This window comes from Falco cherrug, chromosome 1 (genome assembly GCF_023634085.1).
Source record: "Falco cherrug isolate bFalChe1 chromosome 1, bFalChe1.pri, whole genome shotgun sequence".
In the NCBI taxonomy this organism is placed as follows: Eukaryota; Metazoa; Chordata; class Aves; order Falconiformes; family Falconidae; genus Falco; species Falco cherrug.
In genome coordinates, this window is record NC_073697.1 from 110690758 (window position 1) to 110713107 (window position 22350).

The 22350-nt window shown below is 57.0% G+C and overlaps 3 protein-coding genes across 10 annotated transcripts in view; 2 read left to right on the forward strand and 1 right to left on the reverse strand.

Moving 5' to 3' along the window:
- The first annotated feature begins 34 nt into the window (after window positions 1–34).
- On the forward strand, window positions 35–18239 carry LOC129736751 (translation initiation factor IF-2-like). Its single transcript, XM_055719700.1, has 2 exons — window positions 35–544; window positions 17535–18239. Exons 1-2 carry the CDS (start codon window positions 117–119, stop codon window positions 17629–17631), a joined length of 525 nt encoding a protein of 174 aa, XP_055575675.1. The 5' UTR covers window positions 35–116; the 3' UTR covers window positions 17632–18239.
- On the forward strand, window positions 541–4166 carry LOC129736749 (collagen alpha-1(I) chain-like). The gene has a single exon (XM_055719691.1). The coding sequence runs from the start codon at window positions 2820–2822 to the stop codon at window positions 3777–3779; it is 960 nt and encodes a 319-aa protein (XP_055575666.1). The 5' UTR covers window positions 541–2819; the 3' UTR covers window positions 3780–4166.
- BCAS3 (BCAS3 microtubule associated cell migration factor) overlaps window positions 13660–22350 on the reverse strand; it is a 370223-nt gene continuing 361532 nt past the window's right edge. For 7 of the 8 annotated variants that reach the window (XM_055719601.1, XM_055719623.1, XM_055719580.1 and 4 more), the window contains one exon: window positions 13660–14541. In XM_055719601.1, the coding sequence (XP_055575576.1) occupies window positions 14505–14541 (37 nt within the window). In that variant the 3' untranslated portion in view covers window positions 13660–14504. The remainder of the gene's footprint in view (window positions 14542–22350) is intronic. The other variant, XM_055719632.1, reaches the window with a different exon arrangement.

The window sequence follows — 22350 nt, forward strand, 5'->3', positions numbered from 1 at the left end:
GGAGGGAGGAAAGGAAGAAGGAAAAAAAAAAAAAAAAAAAAGAGGTGGGGGGGAAGAAGAAGGTGTCGGAAGCATCGGCAGTAAGAAAACATGTCAACAGAATAAAATATTAACCAATGACAGAGAAAAGTGCTCGAAATCCCACCCCCGGCTCCTTTCCGCATACCGGGTCAGCCCTGGCTGCGCCGCGGCCGGGGAGCGGCCGCCGCCGGTGCGGGGCCGGCGCGGAGCCGCCTCGGCGGAGCGGGGAGCGGCGCCCGGGGCAGCCCGGGCCGAAGCCTCGGGGGCGGGGGGGCGCGGCAGAGGGGCCCGCCGGGCGTTGCGGGGGCGGCGGGCCGGGGCAGGGGGGAGCGGCCGGGGGAGCTCGGCGGCTGCCGTCTTACGACAGATCCTGGAGAGCGGATCGAGGTGGGGCGCGCCCCGCCCGTCGCTCCGCGCACAACCGCGCAGCGCCGCGCACCGCCGCCGGGGCGGCCGCCGGGAGCGCGGCCCGGCGGAGAGCTGCGGGCGGCGGGGAGGCCCCGAGCGGCGACCTCCAGCGCGGGTGAGTCGCTCCCTGCCGTCGCCCCCCGCCCTGCCGGCAGCCGCCCCGACCGGAGGTTTGGGGGGTGGTGGTGGACCCTTCCGCAGCCCCGCGCCCACGGCGGAGGCACAGACCGCGCCGTCGGGGCGCGTCGAGTGCGCGGCCGGGGGCCGGTGCGGCTGTGCCCGGCCGGAGGGGCTGTTTACCCGGGCGGGGGTGTGTGTGAGGCAGATAAGGAGGAGGGGGGACACTCTGGGGCTGTTTGCAGAGGGATTAGGGCCGGTCCCGCCGCGCCGGGGCCCGGGGGGGCGGCAGGCGCGGTGGGTGTCCCCGCGGAGAGGTCGGTTTGGAGATCTGCGCTGATTAACTGAGGGCCGCGGTGGCTGAAGAGGGCCCTGGCGCCAGGCGGCTGAGCCCTCACAATAAAGACCCGTCTCTTGTCACTTCATATTTACCCCCAAATCTTCAAAAAGCGCCCTGCCATCCTTCCAAGGCTCCTGCTCCCGCCGCCTCCGCTGCGCCCAGGCGGGACGGGGCGGGGGGGTGAGGGCCGGCCCCCTCCTCTGGCCCCCGGCCTGCCCCCCCACACCCCCGGCCCTCTCGCTCCGCGGATGCGCAGCGAGGCGCGGTTGCTGCAGTTCGGAGCCCACGGGGCCGCGTGTGGCTGCACCTCGGGCGGGGTGGGACGCGGGGACTCCTGGGTGCCCCCTCCCCACCCCGACATCTCTTTAGCCCCCCCCGCCCCCCCCGGTTCATCCCGCCGATAGCGATCCTTGCCCGCGCTGCCGTGCCCCGCCGATCCCAAAGCCAAGCCCCGGGCGCTCCGCCGAGGCGCCCAGAACCTGCCCGTGTCCCGCGGCAGGTTCATCTCTGCCTGCGCCGCCCGGCCCCGCACCGCGCCTGACGAGGCGGGCACAGCGTGGCCCCCCCCGGGGCTGCCCCGGGCGGCGGGGCCGGGGGGGTCCCGCTGACCATTGAACGGGGAACGGGGAGCGGGGACTGAAATTTAGACCCGATTTGGACTTTGCTTCCTTGCCGCCACGGAAAACTGCTGACGGCAGCTTTAGCAAAAAAAGGGGCTTGCTTGTATTTTTTTTTCTTTCTTTAATTCCCCCTCGCAAAGCAAAGCCGGAGCCTTGCGCCGCCCCCGGGACGGCATCGCCCCACGCCGGGGGCGGCTCTCCCGTAGACCCCTAGCCCGGCGCTCCGAAGGCAGACGCGGGGACCGACCCGTTGGGGCCTGGAGGCAGCCGGGCCCCCACGAGTAAAGGTCGTCTCTCCTCCTGCCCCGGGCCCGGGGTCCCGCGCCGCGCCCCCCGCACCGCTCTAACGTCGCAACCGCCCTCGCCTGCAGAATAAAACCGATCCAGAGCAGCCTCGTCTCCCCGAGCCTCTGTAGCGGCGCCCGCCGATGGGACGGCCGGTGGCGGGGCCTAACGGGGACCGGGGCACCCGCTGCTCGGGGCAGGTCCGGCCGCGGCCACCGGCTCGACGGGTGCGGGGGACTCATGCCTGTGGTTGCCCGGTGTCGTCCCGTCCTCCCCGTCCATGACTGGGCACCAGGCAGGGAGAGAGGAGCCAGCAGCCCCTGGCACCGAGGCCAGCCCTGCCCCGGGGGTCGGGAACGAGAGGTGTCCCCGCACAGCCCCCTTCCAAGGGAGGGTTTCCCCCAGGGCCCAGCGCCGTGCTGGCGAGCGGTCCCCGGGCTGGGATGGTGGCGGCCGGGCTGGGGGGGCCTGTCCCGTCCAGGCTGCCCCCGCACACCACCCGCTCCGCAGCGCGGCCCTGCTCGCTTTTCCCCTTTCATCTCTGCCCATCTCCACTCATCATCCCTTTTCTATTTTTAGCCGGTAGACTTAGGCCTTGGCGCCAGGCCGTTTAAGACCTGTCAAAGTCCTTCATATTTCCCTCATGTCACATGGACCTTTCGCTCCCTTCCCCGCGCCATGCGAGGGCCGTAATTTGGATCTGTGAGCTGGTGAGCAAATGCAATTTGCTCTTCTCCATCGCTGTGCTGTCTCCGTGACCCCAGCCAGCAGGACGGCTGGTGTCCTGTCCGGGGCACTTACACAAATTGCGGGTGATTGATGAAAAATAACAATTCTCACAAGCAGCCGGGCCTCCGCCTTCCCCTCCTCCCGGCTCCACCGGGCTGCGGCGGCCCCGCGCCCCGGGCAGCGCTGCCCCCCGACGGGGCTGCGTGGGGCGCACCGGCCGCGGGCGCTCTGGCTCCCAGGCCGAGGGGATTTTTTCCGTGCCAAAGGCGAGCCGTCGGGCCGCCCCTTTCCCGGCCCCGATGCCACGGCAAGGGGACTACCCCCGGGGCCTGGGGAGGGCAGCCCGGCGGGGCCGGAGAAAAGGCCGCTCGCACCTTTCCGAGCTGGGGGGGGACCCACCCGGGGGTGGGAAAAGGCCCTCCGTGGAGGGAGGGGGACGGTGCCGTTGGGCTGGGCTCTGCGCTGCTAGCCCGGGAGCAGCTGGACAGAGGGACCTGAGGATGGACAGACAGAAGGGCCCGGCAGGAGCCCTTCGCCCCACAGGAGAGGCCCGACGGCTGGCGGGCCCGCTCAGCCCCGGGGCCTCCCCCTTCGGTCCGGCCCCGCCACCGCTGGGCCGTGGGGCAGGCGGGGAGGGGGCGGGGAGCGGCTGCCCCGACAGCTTCCCCGGCCCCGCTTGGCCCGGAGTGGGAAATAAACATGAAGCTGCCCTCGTTTGCTCTCACCCACCCGCATCAGGGACAGCTCTCCTCCGCCTCCCTTCCTCCCGGGGCGCCGCATCTCCCCCCACACCCCTCGGCGGGGTGGGAATCCCCCTACCCTCGGGAAACCCCCCGCCCCCCCGGTGCTCCGGTGCCCGGTGGCGGGGCCGGCGTGCGGCCGCGCTGTGTGGGCACATCCCAGGTTGTACCGGGCACCGGGGCCCGCCCGAGGCACTTTTACCGACCGGCACCGAGAGCTGCTCGAGCCGACACCGGCCCCGGCGCCGCCGTCCGCCCTCCTCCCTCCTCCCGCTACGCGGCCGCGGAGCCGGGCGCCCCGTCCGTGCGCGGCCCGGCGAGGGAAACCCGAGGAGCCCCGCCAGCGCGGCAGCCCCCGGGCCGCCCCCCCGAGCTCCCCCTGCCCTCAGACTGTTTAGATTTCGCTCCAGCTTTAAAGAAAATATTTCCAGTAATCCAGATTTCTGGAAAATAACAACAGGCGGGGAGACGCAGACACAAACGCCGCTGAAGTTTATCCAGAGTTTGAACAATTTATAAACACATTTTCCAGCCTGTTTGTCAGGGCGGGCGGCGACTGACCCCGGCCCGGCCGGGTGGCCGCTGCGCACCCCGCGCTGGGGGGGGGGCGCAACCTCCGCGCCCCTCCCGCACCCCGCCCTCGTTACCTCCGCGCCGCTTTGATCCGGGAGCCCACTCAGCCCCGCCGCTGGATTGATTTTTTTCTAATTATTATTATTACTATTATTTTAATTGGGGAGGGCCCTCCCTGCGTGGGGCGGGCTGCCCCCCGGCCGCGCACCCCGGCTCCCCACGTCGGGGCGCGGCGCCTCGCGAGCACCGAGCCCGCTGCCTTAAAAGGCGCCGGGAGCCCCGGCCGGGCCGGGCCAGCGCGGGGGGGGCCGCGGCCTGAAACCCGAGCGGGCACCGCGGGGGGCGGGCGGGGACGGGGACGGGGCTCGGGGGGGGGATCATGCAAATCCTTCTGTTTAAAAAACTTCCATTTGAGAAAGCGTGTCACATCCCGGCGCGGGCCCGTAATCCCCGGACTAATGGCATTACCGCCTCCTCATCGCCGTCATGGGATGGGGCTGGGGGCGAGCCCACCCCCCCTACCCCCATACCCCCGCCACGCGTGACCGCGGCTCGGCTCCCGCGGGGAAGGGAGGCGCAGAGCCCCCAGCTCCGTCGGGCCGCCCCACGCTGGAACCCCAGCGGTCGGTGTCCGTCCCCCCTCGGCGTCGAGGGCCGTATCGGCGCTTATCGGTAACGGGTCCCGCTTGCCGCCCGGGCTCCCGAGCGAAGCCGGGGCTGCCCTCGCGTCCGGGCCGCCCCTCAAACCGATTCCAAAGAGCTTCGCCGACGGCGTTATCAGGAGGGAATAACGCTGCGGGGCCCCCGCCCACCCTCTCGGCAGGATGGAGATGCGGTTCGGGGCTGCCCCGCAGGCTCCGTGCAAGCGAGAGGAACAGCGGCAGGAGCGGAGGGGAAACCATGGGGGGGTCCGCATCCGGCGCAACCTCCGCGGGCCCCCAGCAATCCCCCCTCTGGGCAATGGGACCCCGCTCGTGCAGCAAAACCCGTGGGGCAGGGGATGTCGCAGGCTGTGTCCTGCCCCCCGGGTTCTCTCCCTCCTTCCTTTGATTTTTAAACGGGGGGTGCAGTCCCCCCCCGGTTGGCCCTGGAAGGGCGAAGGCGCAGGGCAGCCCCCAGCCCCATGGGGGTCACCCAGCCCAGCTGGCTCCATCCCTTCCACAGGGCAGGGGCCCTGCGCTGCCAGCACCCCCCTTCTCTCGGTTTGGGGTGCTGGACAGGAGTCCTAGCGCCGAAGGAGGGGCGAGTGAAATGCCCCTGGGTGCGCAGGCTGGCGGGGGCTCCCACCCCGGCCTGGCTGCTTCAGACCGAACTGGGAATGGGTTTGAAATCACATCTAAAGCAGGATCTGACGCCGCTGTTGCCACATCACGTGAGTTGTGGTTTTGGTCTAGGTTTGACTTTTAGGATTGCAGAAAATCACTGTCTGGTGTTTACTGGAGAGTGGGTTTCGCTGCTGAGAAAATAAACGAGCCAGAATAAAGCATGAGCTGGCCATCGGCAGGAAAAACGCCGCCTTATTGCACCTGTCTGTTTTGTGGGTGTTTCATCATGAACAAATTTGATGTATACCCAAATGACCAATCCTCATAATTTTTATTCACCTTTTCTCAAAACCCCAGCACTCTGAGCCGCAATCTGTCAGAGGCACGGAAAGGTGGAGTGGGGCTCTACAGACAGGACTGACTCTTCCCATCTTTTAATTTTTAAAACAAGTCTGCAAACCCAATCCACTGTATGGCAAGGCCCCATCATGGTCCTGGCTCCAGCACCGTGCCCGCTGAGGTGCCTGGGCACCTCTGTGCTGCCTTTCATTTTCCCACTGCCCAGCTTTTCCCTGGCTTCTCTGGAGGTGCTGGGCTCTTGCACTGGCTGCCCCAGGGGATTCGGGGGTCTCGGTCTGGGCACGCAGAGTGCACCCTGAAGTGCCTCCTCTCCCAGCCCCTGGCCCTTGTGTGCTCTGCAGCCCAGCAGATTGCTCTCCAGCCTGTTTTCCATGGATACCTCAAGGGAAGCAGCACCAAATAACAAGTAAATAACAGCCCCGACGCCGGGCTGCCAGCACAAAGCAAGCAATTGCCCTTCGTGCAGGTCACTAATCTCTTGACACATGGTCTTTGAGACCTGGGCCACGGGGAGGGAGGCTGAAAGGGAAGAAAAGATAGTGGGGACAATGGCAGGGCCGCCGGCTGGCTAATAACCCCGCTCCCGGCTTTGTCTGGGTACACTCAGCACTGCGCTGGGATCAATTCATCTCAGCAGAAAAAACACACTCCTGCACCGCAAAGGGGCCGATGCCTGCCCCCGCCGTGGGTGCCCCGTGAGGGTCCTGGCTTGCCAGGCTAAGTGCGGAGCTCGAGACGCTGCAGGTATTAATAGCCCCCATTTTGTAGCCAGCAGCAATTCCCTCCTGTGTTTTCCCCTCCATGCTGAAAACAAACCCTTCACTTGATCCGTTTGTCCTCTCCAGTTGCCATCTGTCTTCCATCCTTCAAATCTCACCTTAAAAACAGTGCCTCTTGAGCAAATCCTCCCTGCCGTCCCCGCGTGCTGTCTCGCCTGGCGCAGGCCTGACACTACAAGCGCTCATTGAAGTGAAGGGGATTTGAGAGCGCGCAGGACACGGCGGGATTAAGGCCACAGATTGCGCTCCCCGTGCCGCCCCGTGCCCGCAGAGCAAAGCCCTGGTGTGCGGCTCCGCCAGCCCCCAGCCCAGGGCTCTGCTGCTCCCACCGCTCGCGTCGTGCTGCCAAGGTGGGGCTGTGCCGTGGTGGCCGGCGCGGAGGCACCCCCAGCCCTCTGCCCCTCGTGCGCTAGGGGGTGATGGGGAGCACCTGAGCCCCCCGCCCCCCGTGCCCCCGGGTACCGTCCTCTGCAGAGGGGAGCAGCAAGGGTCACCTCCCGAGCCCTGGCGAGGAGACACGGGGCACTGGGAGCGGGGGCCGCTGTTGGCACGGATGCGGTGGGTGCTGTCCCACCTGGCGTGCGGTCCCGCAGCACCCAGGGGCAGCATCTGTGGGGCGGCCCCGGCCCAGCCTGTGAATCACGCGCACATCAAAGCCCCGCCATGGCGAGCACTAACAACCCTGGCAGCCAGCTCCGAGCGGACAGTGCCTGCGCAGATGTGCAGCAGCAGCTTTTCTCAATTACAAAGAGCAGCAGAATTTACCAGAAAACTCAGGGAAGGGAAGGGAAGGAGTCCTGGCCAGCGGAGGGGCCACTGCAATGAGCCCACGCATCCCTTGCAGCTCTGCAGGCCGGCTCAGACCAGCACATCGCCACCTCCCTCCATTTCAGCTCTGGTATTAGATCACCCCATGTGTCCCCACAGCCCTTGCTGTGGGCGTCACCCACTCCTATCAAAATCTTCCTCTTCTTTACAAAAACCCACCTTGCAGGGCTTCATGGGCGTACAGAAGAGCTCAGGCATGGCCACATCTGATCCAAAGCTTTGGAGCCACTGAGATTCCTCCTGGAAAATAAACCCACGTGATTTCAAAGCCAATCACACAACCTACAGCGGGGTGACACGCGGTGATTTTCAGCTGAGCCTGGCAAGGGCAATCCTGATTGTGCCCGGCTCCCATAGCCACCATGGACTACCAGGTGCAGGAGTCTTGTGGTCCGGCTGGCTGCCCGGGTGGGACGATGCCATTGCTCCCATATGACAGTTAGACTTTCCCCTTCCAACAGCAAAAGGAGAAAAATTCAACGTACCTCAAGAGGTGGCTGCAGTGTGGGCATCCCTTGGTTGGGAGGAAAGGCAGTGGGATGTGCCCGGTCCTCCCTGCCCGTGTCCTGCCCACGGAGGGAGTCGGGGGAGAGGGTGTGAGGTGGGGGGATGGGGCAGGGCACAGGGTCAGCTCTTCACCCCAGCTGCAGGTGCTGCCTCTGGTTTTCTGCTTCAATGAAGCCGCTGGTCTGAATGTGGCTTGTAACCTTCAGCCCGCGGTGAAACCCTGCCAAAGTCCTTTCCCCAGGTTGTTGAAAAATGAACACACTCGCCCATCATTTCCAGCCAGGACCGGCAGGTACGGCACATCGCAGGGGCTGGTGAAATGCTGCAGTGCTGGTGAGCCCTCCTCCTTGTGGTCCCTCCAAAACACATCGGGGGGTCCCCGTCACCCTGACCCCGAGGTGTATTTAAGCGAAAACACAACTGGTTCTTCCCCCATCCTGCTTCCCACGGTATGGAGCAGGAGCAGAGCCCCACGAGCCGGCACTTCTTACCTCCGCGGAGAAGGGGCCGGAGGCAGAGGGGCCAGGGGGAGCAGGATTAGCGCCCAGCTGGCACAGAGCTGCTGCGCGGGCACGGCCAGCACTGGCCTTTTATTACCATCCTATAATAATATTGTAAATACTCACTGGGAAGTAATTACATCCTATAAAAGAAGCAGCAGCCTGTGGTTTGAGCCAGGACTGGTTCATGACACTTGTTTTAAAGAGACGTTCCGTGTCTTGTTTATAGATTAGATTTTAACCTGACAACCTTTTAACATTGTATTAAATTAGAAATTAACTTCGTATGACTGCTCACTGTATAATTGACCTACTGATAGCCTGAGTGCTAGAGAATATTTAAGATACCTTTCAGACAGTGAAGTTCACAAGAAAATTCAGAGCCTCCTCCTTGATCTAGACCAGGGCTTTGCTATTAATTAGTATTTATGGTCAGGTGGCAGGAGTGCTTCCCACAGAGGGAGGGCTCTCAGGAAGCAGCATCCCTTCTGCATTGTGCCCATCCCCAGGGACACGATAAAACCTGACGGGATGGAGGGAAGGAGGCGGGGAGGCTGCAAGCCCCCGACCCTGCCCGCTGCAGTGACCACCCAAGCGAGGCCAGTGGTCACCCTCCTGCAGTTGCCCCAGCCAGAGTGGCTGGGAGATGAGCTCATGGAGGATGGAGCCACCACCTTTGAGACAGCCAGATCCTGCAAGGTGCTGAGCGCATGCGAAGAACTGCTGAGCATCAGTAGTTCCCAGCAATAGCTGGGCACCCTGCACGACCTGGCTCACGGGGCCTTGGCCACAGGTGCAGGGCTGTCCCTGGCACGGCGTGGGGCAGGCAGCTCCGCTGCTGCAGGAATGGCCCCAGTGCAACAGCACACACAGGCCATGCACAGGCACCTTACCTTGGCTTGCTCAGATAACACCCATGCCTGTCACCTGCCCACAATCTGCCTGGGGCCATCAGTATTTTCCCCTAATTTCCTGCAGCAGAAATTCCCAAGAAAGGCAAAAATTCAGCCTGGGAACACGCTAACGGGACACACAGCTTCTAACTACATCCGAGCCCAGTCCGTGACAGGCTGGCATTGGATGGGGCAGTACCAATGCTCAGGCAGAGCCAGGACCGGCTGCGTGTCTGCAGGCGGAGGGGACACACAGCATGTCCCCCAGGCCCTGTCCTGCGGTGGGAAAAGTCAGCTCAAACGCTGTCCCCACCTGCAGACAGCGCTGGGACGAGGGTGCAGCCAGGCACTGCACAGGACGTGGGAGGCAGCAACTCTGCTGCGTCCATGCTCCAGCTCTGGAGCTGGGGACTTGTTACCCCTGCTGCGACCTGCCCTTTGCTTTCACCAGGGTAAAGGCACTTTCGGGTATAATTGAAACCTGCTCCCAACACATGCTGGAGCGGGAGCAAACCCCGTACCGTCAGCCAAAGGAGGTTCCACCCTGGTGTGCTGGGAAGACTCTTCAATACGAGGCTCAGTTTACGCTTGTATCAAGTAAAGTTAAGGAACAGCATGAGATTAAGCGGCCCCTGTGCTGTTTTATGAAAGGCTCAGAACGTGTTTACAAACAGCTTTGCATAAAATGGGGCCATCAACAGGTCCCTGCCGATCAGGGGTCCCTGCTGATGTCCCCATCTTATGATGGCGTGATGTCCCATGTCCCGGCATGCGTGCTTGCTGCTTTGCCCCTCGCTTTGGCTTTGGCTACGAAGCTGCGTGGGGCCGTGGCCACCATCTCTGCGCAGGGAGCCAGGCAGCCCCTCTCCGTAGCCATCAGCCCAGCTTTCAGCGGCTGCCTTTGCCCCACAGCCGCCTCACCAGCCGTGTGCGTTTTGGCCCAGCCGATGGTTTTCCCTGGCCTCGCTCCCAGCGCCGTCAGGGCTGCGGCAATGTGGCACCTGAAGCCCCTGGAGCCCTGCTGGTTCTGCTCTCACCGGTGCACTCCGACAAACGAGAGCGGCGGGTCTGACAGCGGGTTCCTGCAGTTCCCAGGACAGAGGCGCTGCCACTGCTGACACGTGCTTGTCCTGGTGCCTTTTCCATCTGTGAAGCAGGCCAAGCAGTGGATTCAATTATTTTCTCCTAGCACATAAGCCACTAATCATTTATTGCATTAAAAAACCCCTCATCTCCACAACTTTTGTTCCCATTTTACCCTATTAAATCTTGGAAAATAAAAAAGTTTTATTTTCTCTTTTTGCAATCACAAAGAGCTGATCTCGGCTCCATTGACTCGCTAATTGTAAGCACTCAGATGGTTGGGTTTAAAGTTACACTTAGCAGCTGTGAAACATTAGGGTGAAGTGATTACAACCTACTGGAGGATACCGAACATTTTTACAATATCTCAGGAGCATAAGGGAAAGACAACAGGAAATGGCGCAAACTTTCCTACCCTGCACAGAAACAAGCCAGAGCAGAGAAGCGAGAAAATAAATGCAGGGACGTGGCGCAGATGCAGTTTGGATTCTCCGAAAGTTACTAAAGAAGCCTGGGTGAAAGCACCCTGTGTTTGCCCCCATGCTTGGAGGTGCAGAGAGGAGGGGGAGCAGGTCTGGGGATTTCACAGCTGCACTTTGCAGCAAAAGTCTTCTCGGGGCTCTTTGACAGGGCAGGAGGACAGAGATCTCGGCGGTATTTTGCCCTTGATCGGTTCCCCTCGCTGGCCTGCCTTCTCCCAGCTTCATCACCAGAAAACTTTGCTCTGGGGCTGGCTGAGGGGCTGGGGGCAGGACCACCAGAAGCTGCGCCCACGGGGGCACGGCTAGCAGGATGGGCTGGATTGGCACTGCTGGGGCAGAGCACCACGCTCCAGCAGGGCTGAGCTCCGCGAGCAAAGCCAACGAAGCTGGAGCCCCACGTGCCCCACGGACCCCCTGGTACCGACAGCCGACTGCATTTGACCTTCCAGCTGTTGCATTTGGAGAGCCTTTGGCTTTCCACTTTGCAACCAGCAAAATACTCCCCTCCCATGATTTAAGCCCACTACATGTGTGTATTACAGAAACCAGGGTAGGATAAGAAAGCAATATTTCATGTTAATTCATGAAATCTGAACTCAACTTTTAATAGAAGAGCTCCACTTTATGCGCAGGGTGATATACAGTCCGCCCTGCTTTAAATGAGACGTTTTGCCTTTTGAACTCAGCAGGAGGCCGCTGCTTACTACTACTGGAAACAGTTTAAAAACCTGTGAGTCCGGCATGTCTTTTGGGCTCTTTTGGAGCCAGTGGTTTATATCATGGCACAACATTCTTGCTGGGCTGCCTGTGACTGCCCGCCAGCTGCTGCATTTGAAAAACTGGCATTTCAGAAACTCACCTGGATAATTTCCACCATGACGGGACACACTTGTCTGAAGTCCTGTGAAGACTACGAGCCTCCGGCTACTTCTGCTTTAAGTGGGGTTTGGATCAGGTCCCTAGACTGAAAACCTGGCTGCATTAAAGCCAGGGGCAAACCTCCCTTAGGAGCAGCTTCTAGACATTATCAAGGAGCAGCAATATTCTCTCCTGGTGCCTGACAAGAGGATTGCGGCCGAGGGTAAGGTGGAGGGAAGGTGCTGCTGCAGGAAAGCATGTGGCACCCCCTTGAAATGGGGGGCTTCTGTATGTGCACTAAAGGAAGGGGCCATCGGTGGGAGCAGGCGTGCACGGACGTGCTGAATCAGACCCTACAGAGTTATTGTTGTATCAGACCCTACAGAGTTACTGTATCAGATCCTATAGTTATGGTTGTATCAGACCTTATAGAGTCATCCTTGTGTCAGACCCTATGGAGTTATCATTGCAACACACTCAGTTTTCACTGGCTCATTGAAGAGCTGGAACTCAGTGGTTATTCTGCTGGGTCATCTGTGAAAGTATCAAATTAAAGTTAAATTAGCCACCTCATAGCAGTGCTTGTTTTTGTTTTTTTTTTTTTCTTTCCCTTTTTTTAAGCTCTAGGTTTTTTTAACAGTTTGGCTACGGGGCTATCAACAGTGGGGAATTTAGGACATTCTTTTCAATGAACCAGACTGAAAATATTTTGGTACAGCCCCAGTTTGTAGGGTTCCCCCCCCCCCCCCCCTCCTTTAAACAAAACATCCTGATTCAAAGGAGCTTCTTGCAGACTGGGAATTTCCACATGGCCATATTGCAGCACTTATAAAAAGTGATTTAATGCCTGCCAACAACAAATACATTTCCAGTGACACCACTCTGCGTTATGTGCTATCCTACTTTGTGTGTTCAGTACGAACCAGCAAGCAAGCTGTCCGGGGCAGCAGGGAGAAGAGCCCTCTTCCTTCCTTTGCAAGAACTTTGTCCCTTACGGCTGCTCCTTGGAAAGCATGAAAGGAAACAAGCATCACGGTGACAACACAATCCCTTCTGTATGTGTTAATCTGGATTTTGTTTGAACTTTTGGAGCTGACCTTGGCTTGAACTGTGTTAAAAAATCCTGACTGGTGTGGACTGACTTGACCCTGTGGTCCCATTTGTCTGCAGTGCCAGCCCTACCCTCAGCCCCTTACTTCAAGCCATTATTTTACAGACATAAAAGAAACACAGCATTACGGCAGATACAGCCAGCGGGCTGGAGCTGTGAGTACTTACTTACGGGCGAACTCTCCTCTGATTTCATCCCAAGGAAGGTTTTTTTTTTTTTTTTTCTTGAGAAAGGACTGACTGAAAACCAAGCAAGAAACTGAAATTACTGCTGCAGACTCTCAGTTTTTATTAGTGGTTTCCAAGCCTGAAGAGAGAGGGGAAAAAAAAAAAAAGCTTCTGAGATCTGAGTTGCTGCATTACAGTTAAGAACAACAACAAAAAAATCAAGCCCAAGACTGAATTTGGTATTTGGTGTTTGGGGATGGAGTAGGAAGAGGGTGGTCGGCTCTGCATCACTCAGCGTGGCTGGTTTAAGCTCTGAGAGTGTGAAAAGATTTGTGGGTTTAGATAGTTTCCTCTCATTGCCATGACTCAAACGGCTTCTATTAAAAACAAGTAGTGGGAAGGAAATTTCATAAGCTGACAGTCCCATCTCACTCTCTGCTTCTCGACACAAGTTGGCTGAGATGTAGGAATTCATGTGGTTACTATGTGTGAGCCCATGACTGTTTTATCAGCAGAGTTATGCGGCGCTAGGTTTGCCTGTGTGCGTTCAGCAGGGTATACAGGTTCAGGCAGCCATACGGGCTCTGCCAAACCTCTTATATGTGATCCTGTAACGCAACAGATGGGGGTGGGTGCTTCTGCGTCCAGCACGCCTGGTCCTCGTCCCACCGCAGCCTGTGGGATGGAGAAGCAGGACCCCGAGCAGCGCGAGGAGCTGGAGTCAGACACACAAACAGAGATGGGTGTTGATTTTCAGGGGGGCTAAGGGGGTGCAAGGCACACCACCCAAGTCTCGTTTTTAAAAAGCCTGTCCTTGCACACAGGGACAAGAAAGCAGGGAGGCAAAACCCAGCTAGATTGGCTGCATAACATCCACCGATGGCTTTAATTAAAGCCTTCGAGTTAGTAAATATGCACATAGTCTGGTCCAGGAAGATATACAAAGCCCACAGCCAGCCCAGTAACACTCCACGAACATTGCCATTTAAGCAGTTTCTTGTTTAACTTAGATTTATTCAATGACACATGCATTTCTGGACAGATATCTGAGTTCCAGTGAACAACTTTTATAACCAAATATGAGAAATTGGTGACTGCAGTTAGTCAATTAAGTACGTTTCTAAAATACATGACTAGAAGAAAACTGGAGCAACAGAGAGAATTCTTCTGAAGAACAAAAAGAAACATTTCCATTTGTAATACTCCTGGCATTGATGAGTATCAGTGGGGAAGGAGGGCAGCAAGAGACGCAATGAGGAAGGAATAACATTATCAACCCTGTCCACAGAAAGTCTTCCAGTTTCCACTCTCTCCAGTTCATTCATTAATGCTCGGCACTTCTGCAAATGGCGAGAGCTCCTCTGAGTTGCGGAGGTTTCCTTCATCTCTCAACACGAAAAAGCAGAGAATGGTTGTGAAACCATGTGCTTGACCAAAAATGGCTTAGAAATATTTCTTCTCAACCAACCTCTTCCTGAACACAGCGAAAAAAGAAGCCGCATAGCTATCAGGATTGAAGACAGAGTCTCTTCATATTGCACAGGAACACAAAGTCAAGATTTTGTGAGTATGTTTCAGGAAGGTTTAAGAGTCGTCAATATTTATCAGGGTAACGAGAACCATCCAGCGCAGTGGCGAACTGGCAGGTGACAGACACATTGGGATTGTTTAGGCGGAGAGGCGGCTCGTTACCCTGTCTGGATCTCTCCTTGGATGTTCGGCTAATTTAAGGGAATCCCGTGGGGAAAAGGCTGAGGGGCTGGTTTTCATTAGTCGGGAGGGGTGATCTGTAGCCATCAAAGTTGCGTGGGATACTGCCGCTGGTGGAACCAGAGCTGTTACTGAGCGTCTCTATGCTTCCCTCTCGCTGAAGCTCTGCAATGGGAAGAGAGAGCAGGTCCTGGTTAGCGCTTCAGAGAAACCCCGAGTGCCACCAGACGGCCGCTTTATTGACAAATCTGTTTATTGTATTATTGCTCTAACGTTTGCTCCTCGTCCATCTTTTCTGGGGTGATATGACGAATCACTCCAGAGGCATCCCAGCTCCTGGTTCTACTCCTCTGCCGGGCTCCTAGTGGAGCCGGACGGAGACACCGCATGCTGCCTGGCAGAGCAGCCCCTTGCCGCTGACTCGTGACATGTCAGGACTCGATAGTGGGGATACCCACGGCTGAACTGAGCAGGGTGCAGAGGGTACGGTGGCAGGTGATGGAACATCTTCCCTCTGTAGCAAGGCTGCTGAGATGGCAGGGAGTGGCAGCACCACCGGTTCCCAGTGGTGTGTACCAGCAGTGCACAACCACTGCGATTCTCCACCTTGGGAACATCAGGGACTTTCCACAACCCTTTATCCTGCACAAATGGACACAAATAACTCTGCTTTTTCAAGCTAAAGAGAAAATATCCCCTTTCCTACATGCCTGAGCTGTGCCTCAAAGCAAAAAAGAACACAGGCCTGACTATGGCTCTCCCTCTCCTGGTCACACACCCCCAGACATCTCCCCTTGCTGACCTCCCAAAGCCTTTATTGCTCCCTAATCTTGAAACACGAGGATTTTTGTGCATGCGGAGCATCATTCCTAACCGTGGCCTCTCTGTGAGCCACTTGAACCCAACAGTTGACTCAGTGGCAGCGTGCAGCAGTGCTGCTGGGCAGCATCACCCCGGCCGGCACTCAGCGGTGGCATGCAGCGGTGAGATTAGGCAGAGCCCCACGTACATGACAAGAATCCTCTCCCAGACACGCGGTGACAGGCTACAAGAAATGTTCTGGCGAGTTGCAACACGCGGCCCCGAGTGCGACTTCCGTTGGCTGCCGCTGCGCAGCCTGTGCTGGAGGGGACGGGATGGGGACAGAAGCTTTGGGCAAACTCCTCTGCTGCTGAAGGGGGAAGAGAAAAATCCCTCCGGTCTGCTGCGTGCCGCAGTGGCGTGCATGTAAGGCATGGGGGCGGGGGGGCAAACCCGAAGAGGAGGCAGCAGCTTTGCCTGTCCCTGCAGCACAAGTTTTGCTTGGATGAGGGTGGAAAGAAGATGCAGACGCAGGAGATGGAGGAGCGCTGCCTGCTTTGCTCTCTGCTCAGCATTACTGCACCTTGGCCGTCTGCACACCTCTGTCTCACGCAGGGATATTTAACCTTTTGCAAACACCACGACAGTCCTTTTGCTGCAACAGGACTCCCTGATAAGGACCTATCTGTGCACCAAAAGCAGAAAGTCGGTTCCTCGGTATAACAAAAAGCATCCTGCCCCAGCATCCTTGCACGCCGCACAGCTCCCGTCTGCTGCCTGGGCACCGCAGGGACGCAGCCAGGCGAGCGCACACCTAGCAAACCAGGGTGAGGGGATTTAATCCTTTGGCACGGAGGTAACTTGCAATGGAGATAATCTGCCCAGGATACATGAAAAACAAATCAGCAGGAAACCAGTCACCCTACAAGCAGTGATGATAATGACTTCAGCTGTATTAATCACGGTTTCTTGCCAGTATTTGGTGAAGGAATGTCCATGTCTAAACCTCTTCATTTTCCTCACATCCTTACTCTCCCATGAGTTCAGGAAGTAAAAACAGTAATTTAAATCAGAAATGAGTGGCGTATCCCACACTAATACTGTGCTTATCCTGTCTGATTTGGGGCTTTTATCTCCCTCGGCACACAGCTGGCTTTGGTTAAGCGTCCCACGTCAGAGCTGCGGGGTGCTGGGCAGGCTGGGCTCCCCCAAACGCTGCTGCACTCCTCGTGGGGCTACTTCGCTCCCTCTTTTTAACCTAGAATTGACTTTCAGGCAAATAGGTTCCAGTAACCACGGCAAAAGAAGGGAAAAAGCGAGGGAGCGTTTGTTTCCCCACAGCCCCGCCGGCTTCTGTGGGGCTGAGCTCCTGCCTGTCCTTCGGTGACTTCTACAGGACCGCATACCCTGGTGGGATGGGATGTGGGGGAATTCGGGCTCACAGGGTGGCTTTCTGGGGGGGGCTATGGGATTTCTGCAGCCAGCGGCACTTGTCACCTCTGCGGGGGACTGCCAGGGGGTGGCACTGCAGAGACTGATGCCAGCCAGGGAAAAAAGCACGGACAGACCGTCGGGGAGGCAGAGCAGTGGGTGCAGAGCCTGGCTGGGGAGGCTGGGGTCCCATCCTGCCCGTGCCATTGGCACCGCCGCTCCTGCCCTGCCAACCGTCCGGGCGCAGCTGCCCCGAGCTCCCCTTGCTGCCGTCGGGCGCGCAACCCCCTTCAGTTAGCGACGGGGAGGGACAACAGAGAGGGGAAAAGTGATGCAAAGGCCCAAGAGGAACTGAAGGGAGAGTTTTCCAGCCCCCCAGCCTGCTTGGAGCCCGCTCGGGGCTTGGAGCAGGTCGGGATAAACCCAGGCAGCTCCCGCAGCCCAGCTGCCCTCCCAGGGGCTCCGGGTGGGAAACGCACGCGTTGCCCTGGGCGGGCGAGTCCCCGTGCTCTCACACAGCCCCGCACTGCGAACTCTCTCGCTCTGGAACTAATTACACGGTGAGGCAGACGAGCCATGTATTTTGATACCTAAGAAAGCATTGTAAAACTCCTGACCGCTGCAGCAGAGAGCACCGCTGAGCTCAGGAAATTGGGCTCTTGCCCTCGCCCGGGCTCTCGCACACGGCTGGGGCATGAGAGATGTGCCATTAGCCATGACACGGGCACCGGGGACTGCCCGCACTGCACGGATGACCCCTAGCACCACAGTCAGCACGTTTTCCTACGTTCCCCCAAAGTACTCCACTTTTTTCCCAGCTGTTTCATTAATAAAAAATATAGTTGAATTCCTATGCAAACTATGATTTTATATATTTATATATGTATTTATATATTTAATATAAAACTATTACTCTTTCCCCCCAGACCTCGCAGAAGACCAGGGCATGGCAGAAGCATGTGCACAGGAACATCAATGCCATCTCCATGGGAAGCTCAGACAAGACCAGGAACAGCTCCATGACACAGGGACACCCTTCCTGTTTCAGGGTAAAAACCGAGGGGCGGGCTGATTTCTGACAGACCCGGAGCCTGGACAGACCCAACAAGAGCAGAAGGAGCCACCATGGTGCAGTGGGGCTGCCTGGTATCAGAAGAGGCAGGTCCCTGCGGACAGGCAGCGCTGCACTGGGACGGAGCGGCCGAGCCCTGCGGCGCAGCTGGAAGGAGATGCAATACTTCCCAGACCTCGGTGAGACGTGCCATGTTCCCCTGTGCTGGGAACACGTGGGCTGAAAAACACAAAATAGAAGCAAACCCCGGGATCCCCCCCCCAAAAGACGGGGTGAGCGGCAGGAGAACCTGGAGCAGCGGCGGCCGTAAGGGATCAAGGCAGAGCAGGACACGGCTGCCCGGCAAGTGATTTCGTTTACTTCGGTGGAGTTACGCCAGGAATGGACTTGGCCCCAGCATGTCTGAGGGTTATTGTATCTGCATTCCCCCATGCATATACTGTCGAGATGTATTAACTTCCTTAAATGTACCAGTAAAACAACCTCTTATGATACACTTTAATGAACTTGTACAGTAGCCAACAAATTGTGCATCATATAAAACCCATTCGGCCTTATAGACTCTCTGGCTATTTTGTAATAACTGCAATTTGCTTCTGCTGAAGCAAGATAACCAGGGTTGAGAAGTCAAGCTTTGCAGAAACCTAAATATTTGATTTGGGGGGGAGTGGGTGGGAGAAGGAAGAAAGGGGCCTCTGGGAGCTATTTATGGGGTCAAAATAACATGAGACCTGCTCTTCTCGTAGCATTTCCACCATCAAGGAAATGAAATACTGTGAGAAGACCAGCACTTGCATTATTTTGGCCCCATAAATGGCTCCCTGAGGCTTTCAAAAGCCCGTGAAAAACAAACACAAATACAAATAAATGCTAATACTGGAAACGTAAATACTAAAACCTGCCCATGTCCCTGGAGGAAACGACTTGCAAAGTCCTGACTGCCCTAAAAACAAAACAAAAAAAATGACGGGGAAAAAAGGCAAAGGAGCAGGAACATCTGCTGAAGCCATGAGGAGAAAATCACTTCAGGGGAGCTGGGAACAGCCCTGCCTGCGCTTTTGACGGTAACAGTAATGGGCACCGCTGGCATCACCCGGGGTCCCAGAATAACCGGGATTTTCAGGGCACACGTGCTTTCCGCCGCGGTGAAGGCAGCAGCAGTAAAAATCCTCGTGGCTGCCGGCGTGGGGAGGAGCAGCTGCCGAGAGCAGGGAGTGAAGGTGGCACGGCCAGCAGCCGGCCGGGGTCCCCAGCCTGCTGGGGAGCTGCTGTCCCCCGGCACGGCCCTGCAGCACCCAGCACGCTCAGTGGCTGCGGGAACACCGGTGGTGCCTGGAGAGCTACGGGGCGCTACAGCGAGTGCTGGTGGCTCTCTGCTCGGCGTTACGTCCGGGGGTCTGTGCCCACAGGCTGGCACTGGCGCAGCCTTCCTGCGGGGCGCAGGCTGCTGCAGAGAAACTGAAAACAAAACTTCCCACAAAACAGTTCCCTCTGCTAATATCCCATCCCACCACGCCGCAGCCTGGCGCTCCCATCCCTTGCTCTGTTGCCCAAACCAGACTGCTCTCCACCAGCTGGCTGGCAAGGTGGAGACAGGAGGAGGAAGAGGAGGAGGATGAGGAGCTGCTCTGGGGACAGGTCCGCAGGTCGGGGGGAGCGGTGCTGTCCCCTGTCCAGTGAGGTGGCTGCAACCTCAGTTCCAGAAAGCTCTAGGAACTGTCAAAGGACCCCATCAAATCCAGAAAGGTACAAAGCCCTGCCAAGCTTAAATGTGAAACCATTTTATAGGGCGCATTAATTCAATGCCTGAAGAAAATCCATATAGCCCTCTTTTGCCCGGAACACTCATAAATTATGCTGCCTTTCTTATTTGTGCTCGCTCTGTAGTGGTCCACTTGAAGCCGTGGTATCTCCTTTATGTCTACTCAAAAATCTCATCTCCAGTGCATTATTTCTTCTAATGGTTTTTCCTTTCTCTCAGTTTGCTTTCCCCTGTTAAGCACAGTTTCAAAATATCCTCCAAAATCATTTGCTGGAAGAGCTGACCCTTTCCTCCTACCTACCGAGGGCTGCCCGGGCTCCCGCACAGCCCGGCGGAGCCGCAGCCAGGATAAATGATACAATGACAGCAGCCTGATGTGTCAGGGCAGCGGGGAAGCGGCAGCAACTCTGAATACAAGAATTATTCTTCATCATCTCAAACTGTCACAACACATTACCCTCAAAGCCGCAGCTCGCTGAAGGAGTGACCCTGGACTGAATGGGAGAGTGCTCGGGGAAAGAACTAATTGTAGCCTCTTTTCACACGTCAGTCACTTTTCACAGCACCAAGCCTTTCAAGCTCAACTAATGTCAAGTTCCCTTTTCCTTTTGCTGGGCTGAGTATTTCTGATTTTTAAGGATGGCATTTTTAAAGGAACAAGGTCTCTGGTGAGGGATGAGGCCAGGGAGGGGAGGGAAGGAAGCGTCAGAGTGAGCACACATCAGAAAGTCCATCAGACGCCTGACGACTCGTTAGGAATTAGACAATTAACAAGTAGGAATGCAGGAAGTGGGGTAATGGCCAGCAGGGCTTGAATCTCCTCGATTTCATTTCTGTCATTCACGGCAATTGTTTTGGGGAACTTTTCAGGCTCATGAGCACGGGAACGTCCTCGCCCCCTCCCCAAATCCAGGAGGCGAGAGGGGCGTCTTGCCGCAGCGGGGAAGAGGAACGGTGCTGCTTACCGAGGCCACCTTCCCCGGCCACTGGCAGTTTTCTGGAAGACAGCTAAAAGGCCAAAAAGAGAGCCTAATTTTAAACTCAGAAGATAATTACCTTCGTTGGGAGGAGAGGTGAGACGGAACGACAGCCTGCCTGGCGCACCCGGACCAAGGGCCCTTCACACCTGCTTGTCCTTAACCGAAGTCCTAAAATATTCTGCACTAAGGCCGGTTTTTGAACTTACATTTGCCCAATGCCTATCACAAGGGACCTGCAGAACTGACTGGGGCTTCCGAGTGTTACTTATTAACTGTAATGAATAATAATTACGTAGCTTCTGCCATCTGGATTCTCATTCAAAAGGATCCTATACAGAGCAAACACTAAAAGGCAATTTGTATTAATACAATGGAAGTCTTGAGGATCTCTTAAACTGTTTGTAATTTACACAGTGCTCCCCAGTGAATGGATTAGTTAAAACATTTTTATTTTACTGAGGGGAGCGGGACATGTTTCCCCAGAGGAGCTCACACCGGCCCCGACGCGCAGCCTCCGCTCCCCTGTACGCTGACACGCACTTGTACATGTAAGCTCTCCGTCTCTCAGTGTTTATAGACAATGTCCCAAACTCAGCTGGACGCTTCTGGCTCTATTTCTGCACGAACATGAACTACGAACATCCGAAGCGGCCCCCACAGGAGCTGGTGCTGCTGCCTGGAGCACGGATGGTGCAGCCCAAGGCAGAAAAGGGCTCAAAAGCCACTGACGGGTCATGAAACACCACCCCGACACCCCAGCTCAGAAATGGCATTGCTGCTGCTGCAGCTGTAGGTTGTTCTTGACTATCCTCCCACCCTTTTTTTTTTGAAATGCAATTATGCTAACGAGGAAGCTCTAATTATACCCCATCTCTCCACCCCGGGAGGCGAGGACCTGCGGCGCTGGCTCCAGCCCCGCTGGCGGCCGCAGCCCCCATGGACCTGCTGGCGGCGAGGGCAGAGGGGGGCACCACACCCCCAGGGGAACCCGAGCGCTGGGGTACTCGGATAAGCGAAAATCGTTTGTATCAAACTGCAGTGAAACGCAAGCCCCAAGTACTCATTAAAGCTCTTATTTTTTTTCCAAGCTCCTTTTCATTTGAGATGGCTGAAACCTAATTTCTGGCAAGTGTATTTTTTACATTGCTCCTTTCCAAAGGGAGCGCAGACAGAAAGGTGGTTCCCAGCTTTATATGTTACTATAATGTTTAAAAGTCAATTAAAGCTGCTCTCTGCCCCAAGCCTCACGCCCTGCCCCTGCCGAAGCCATTAACCTGTGCCAGCTCACCCCGCGCTCCGGCAGCCAGCGCAGGCAGCTGCAGGGACCGATCCCTGCCGTGCTTTGGGCAGCCGTGACAAACCTGCTCCTAAGAAATGTCTCTCCCCCCCCCCCCCCCCCTTTTTTTTTTTAACCCATCAATCTGAGAAGACAGATTTTAAACTCCATTCAAAAGAGCAAACGTAACGGTTGCTACGGCATTTGAACATTGAAAATCAATTCCCCTACTGAAGTCGTTTCATCCTGCTGCAACCTGAAAGATGCTGAGACTCCACAGAAGCACCTGCATTAAATTGCAAAGTAAAAAGAGAGTACCAAACGCTGCCTGAATGACTTCTCTGACACCAGAATTCAGTGGCCTATGTAAAAGAGTAGTTACTGTCAAACTCTCTTACAAGAGCTCTAATGCTGAATCCACAGAGTTTGCCACGACAGTGCACTTGGAGATGAGACCTGGCATGTTGGAAAAAAGGTGGCAGGATCTAGCCAGGAGAGGAGGAGGTACAGGAGGCAGGAGATAATCGGGGGAATGAAGACTGAGCTTTCTGAATGTCAGAGCCCCTCCGAGACCACAAATTTCACTTCTTGCATCTTATTTCAATGTGGCGACGCCAACCAACTAACACTCACAAAACGGGGAGGACATCTG

Bases quoted from the DNA above. Each gene is read 5' to 3' on its own strand.
- LOC129736751 (XM_055719700.1), top strand. From the start codon at position 117: ATGACAGAGAAAAGTGCTCGAAATCCCACCCCCGGCTCCTTTCCGCAT. The intron at 545-17,534 runs GTGAGTCGCTCC...CTTTCCCCCCAG, and splicing joins AGCGGCGACCTCCAGCGCGG to ACCTCGCAGAAGACCAGGGC.
- LOC129736749 (XM_055719691.1), top strand. From the start codon at position 2,820: ATGCCACGGCAAGGGGACTACCCCCGGGGCCTGGGGAGGGCAGCCCGG.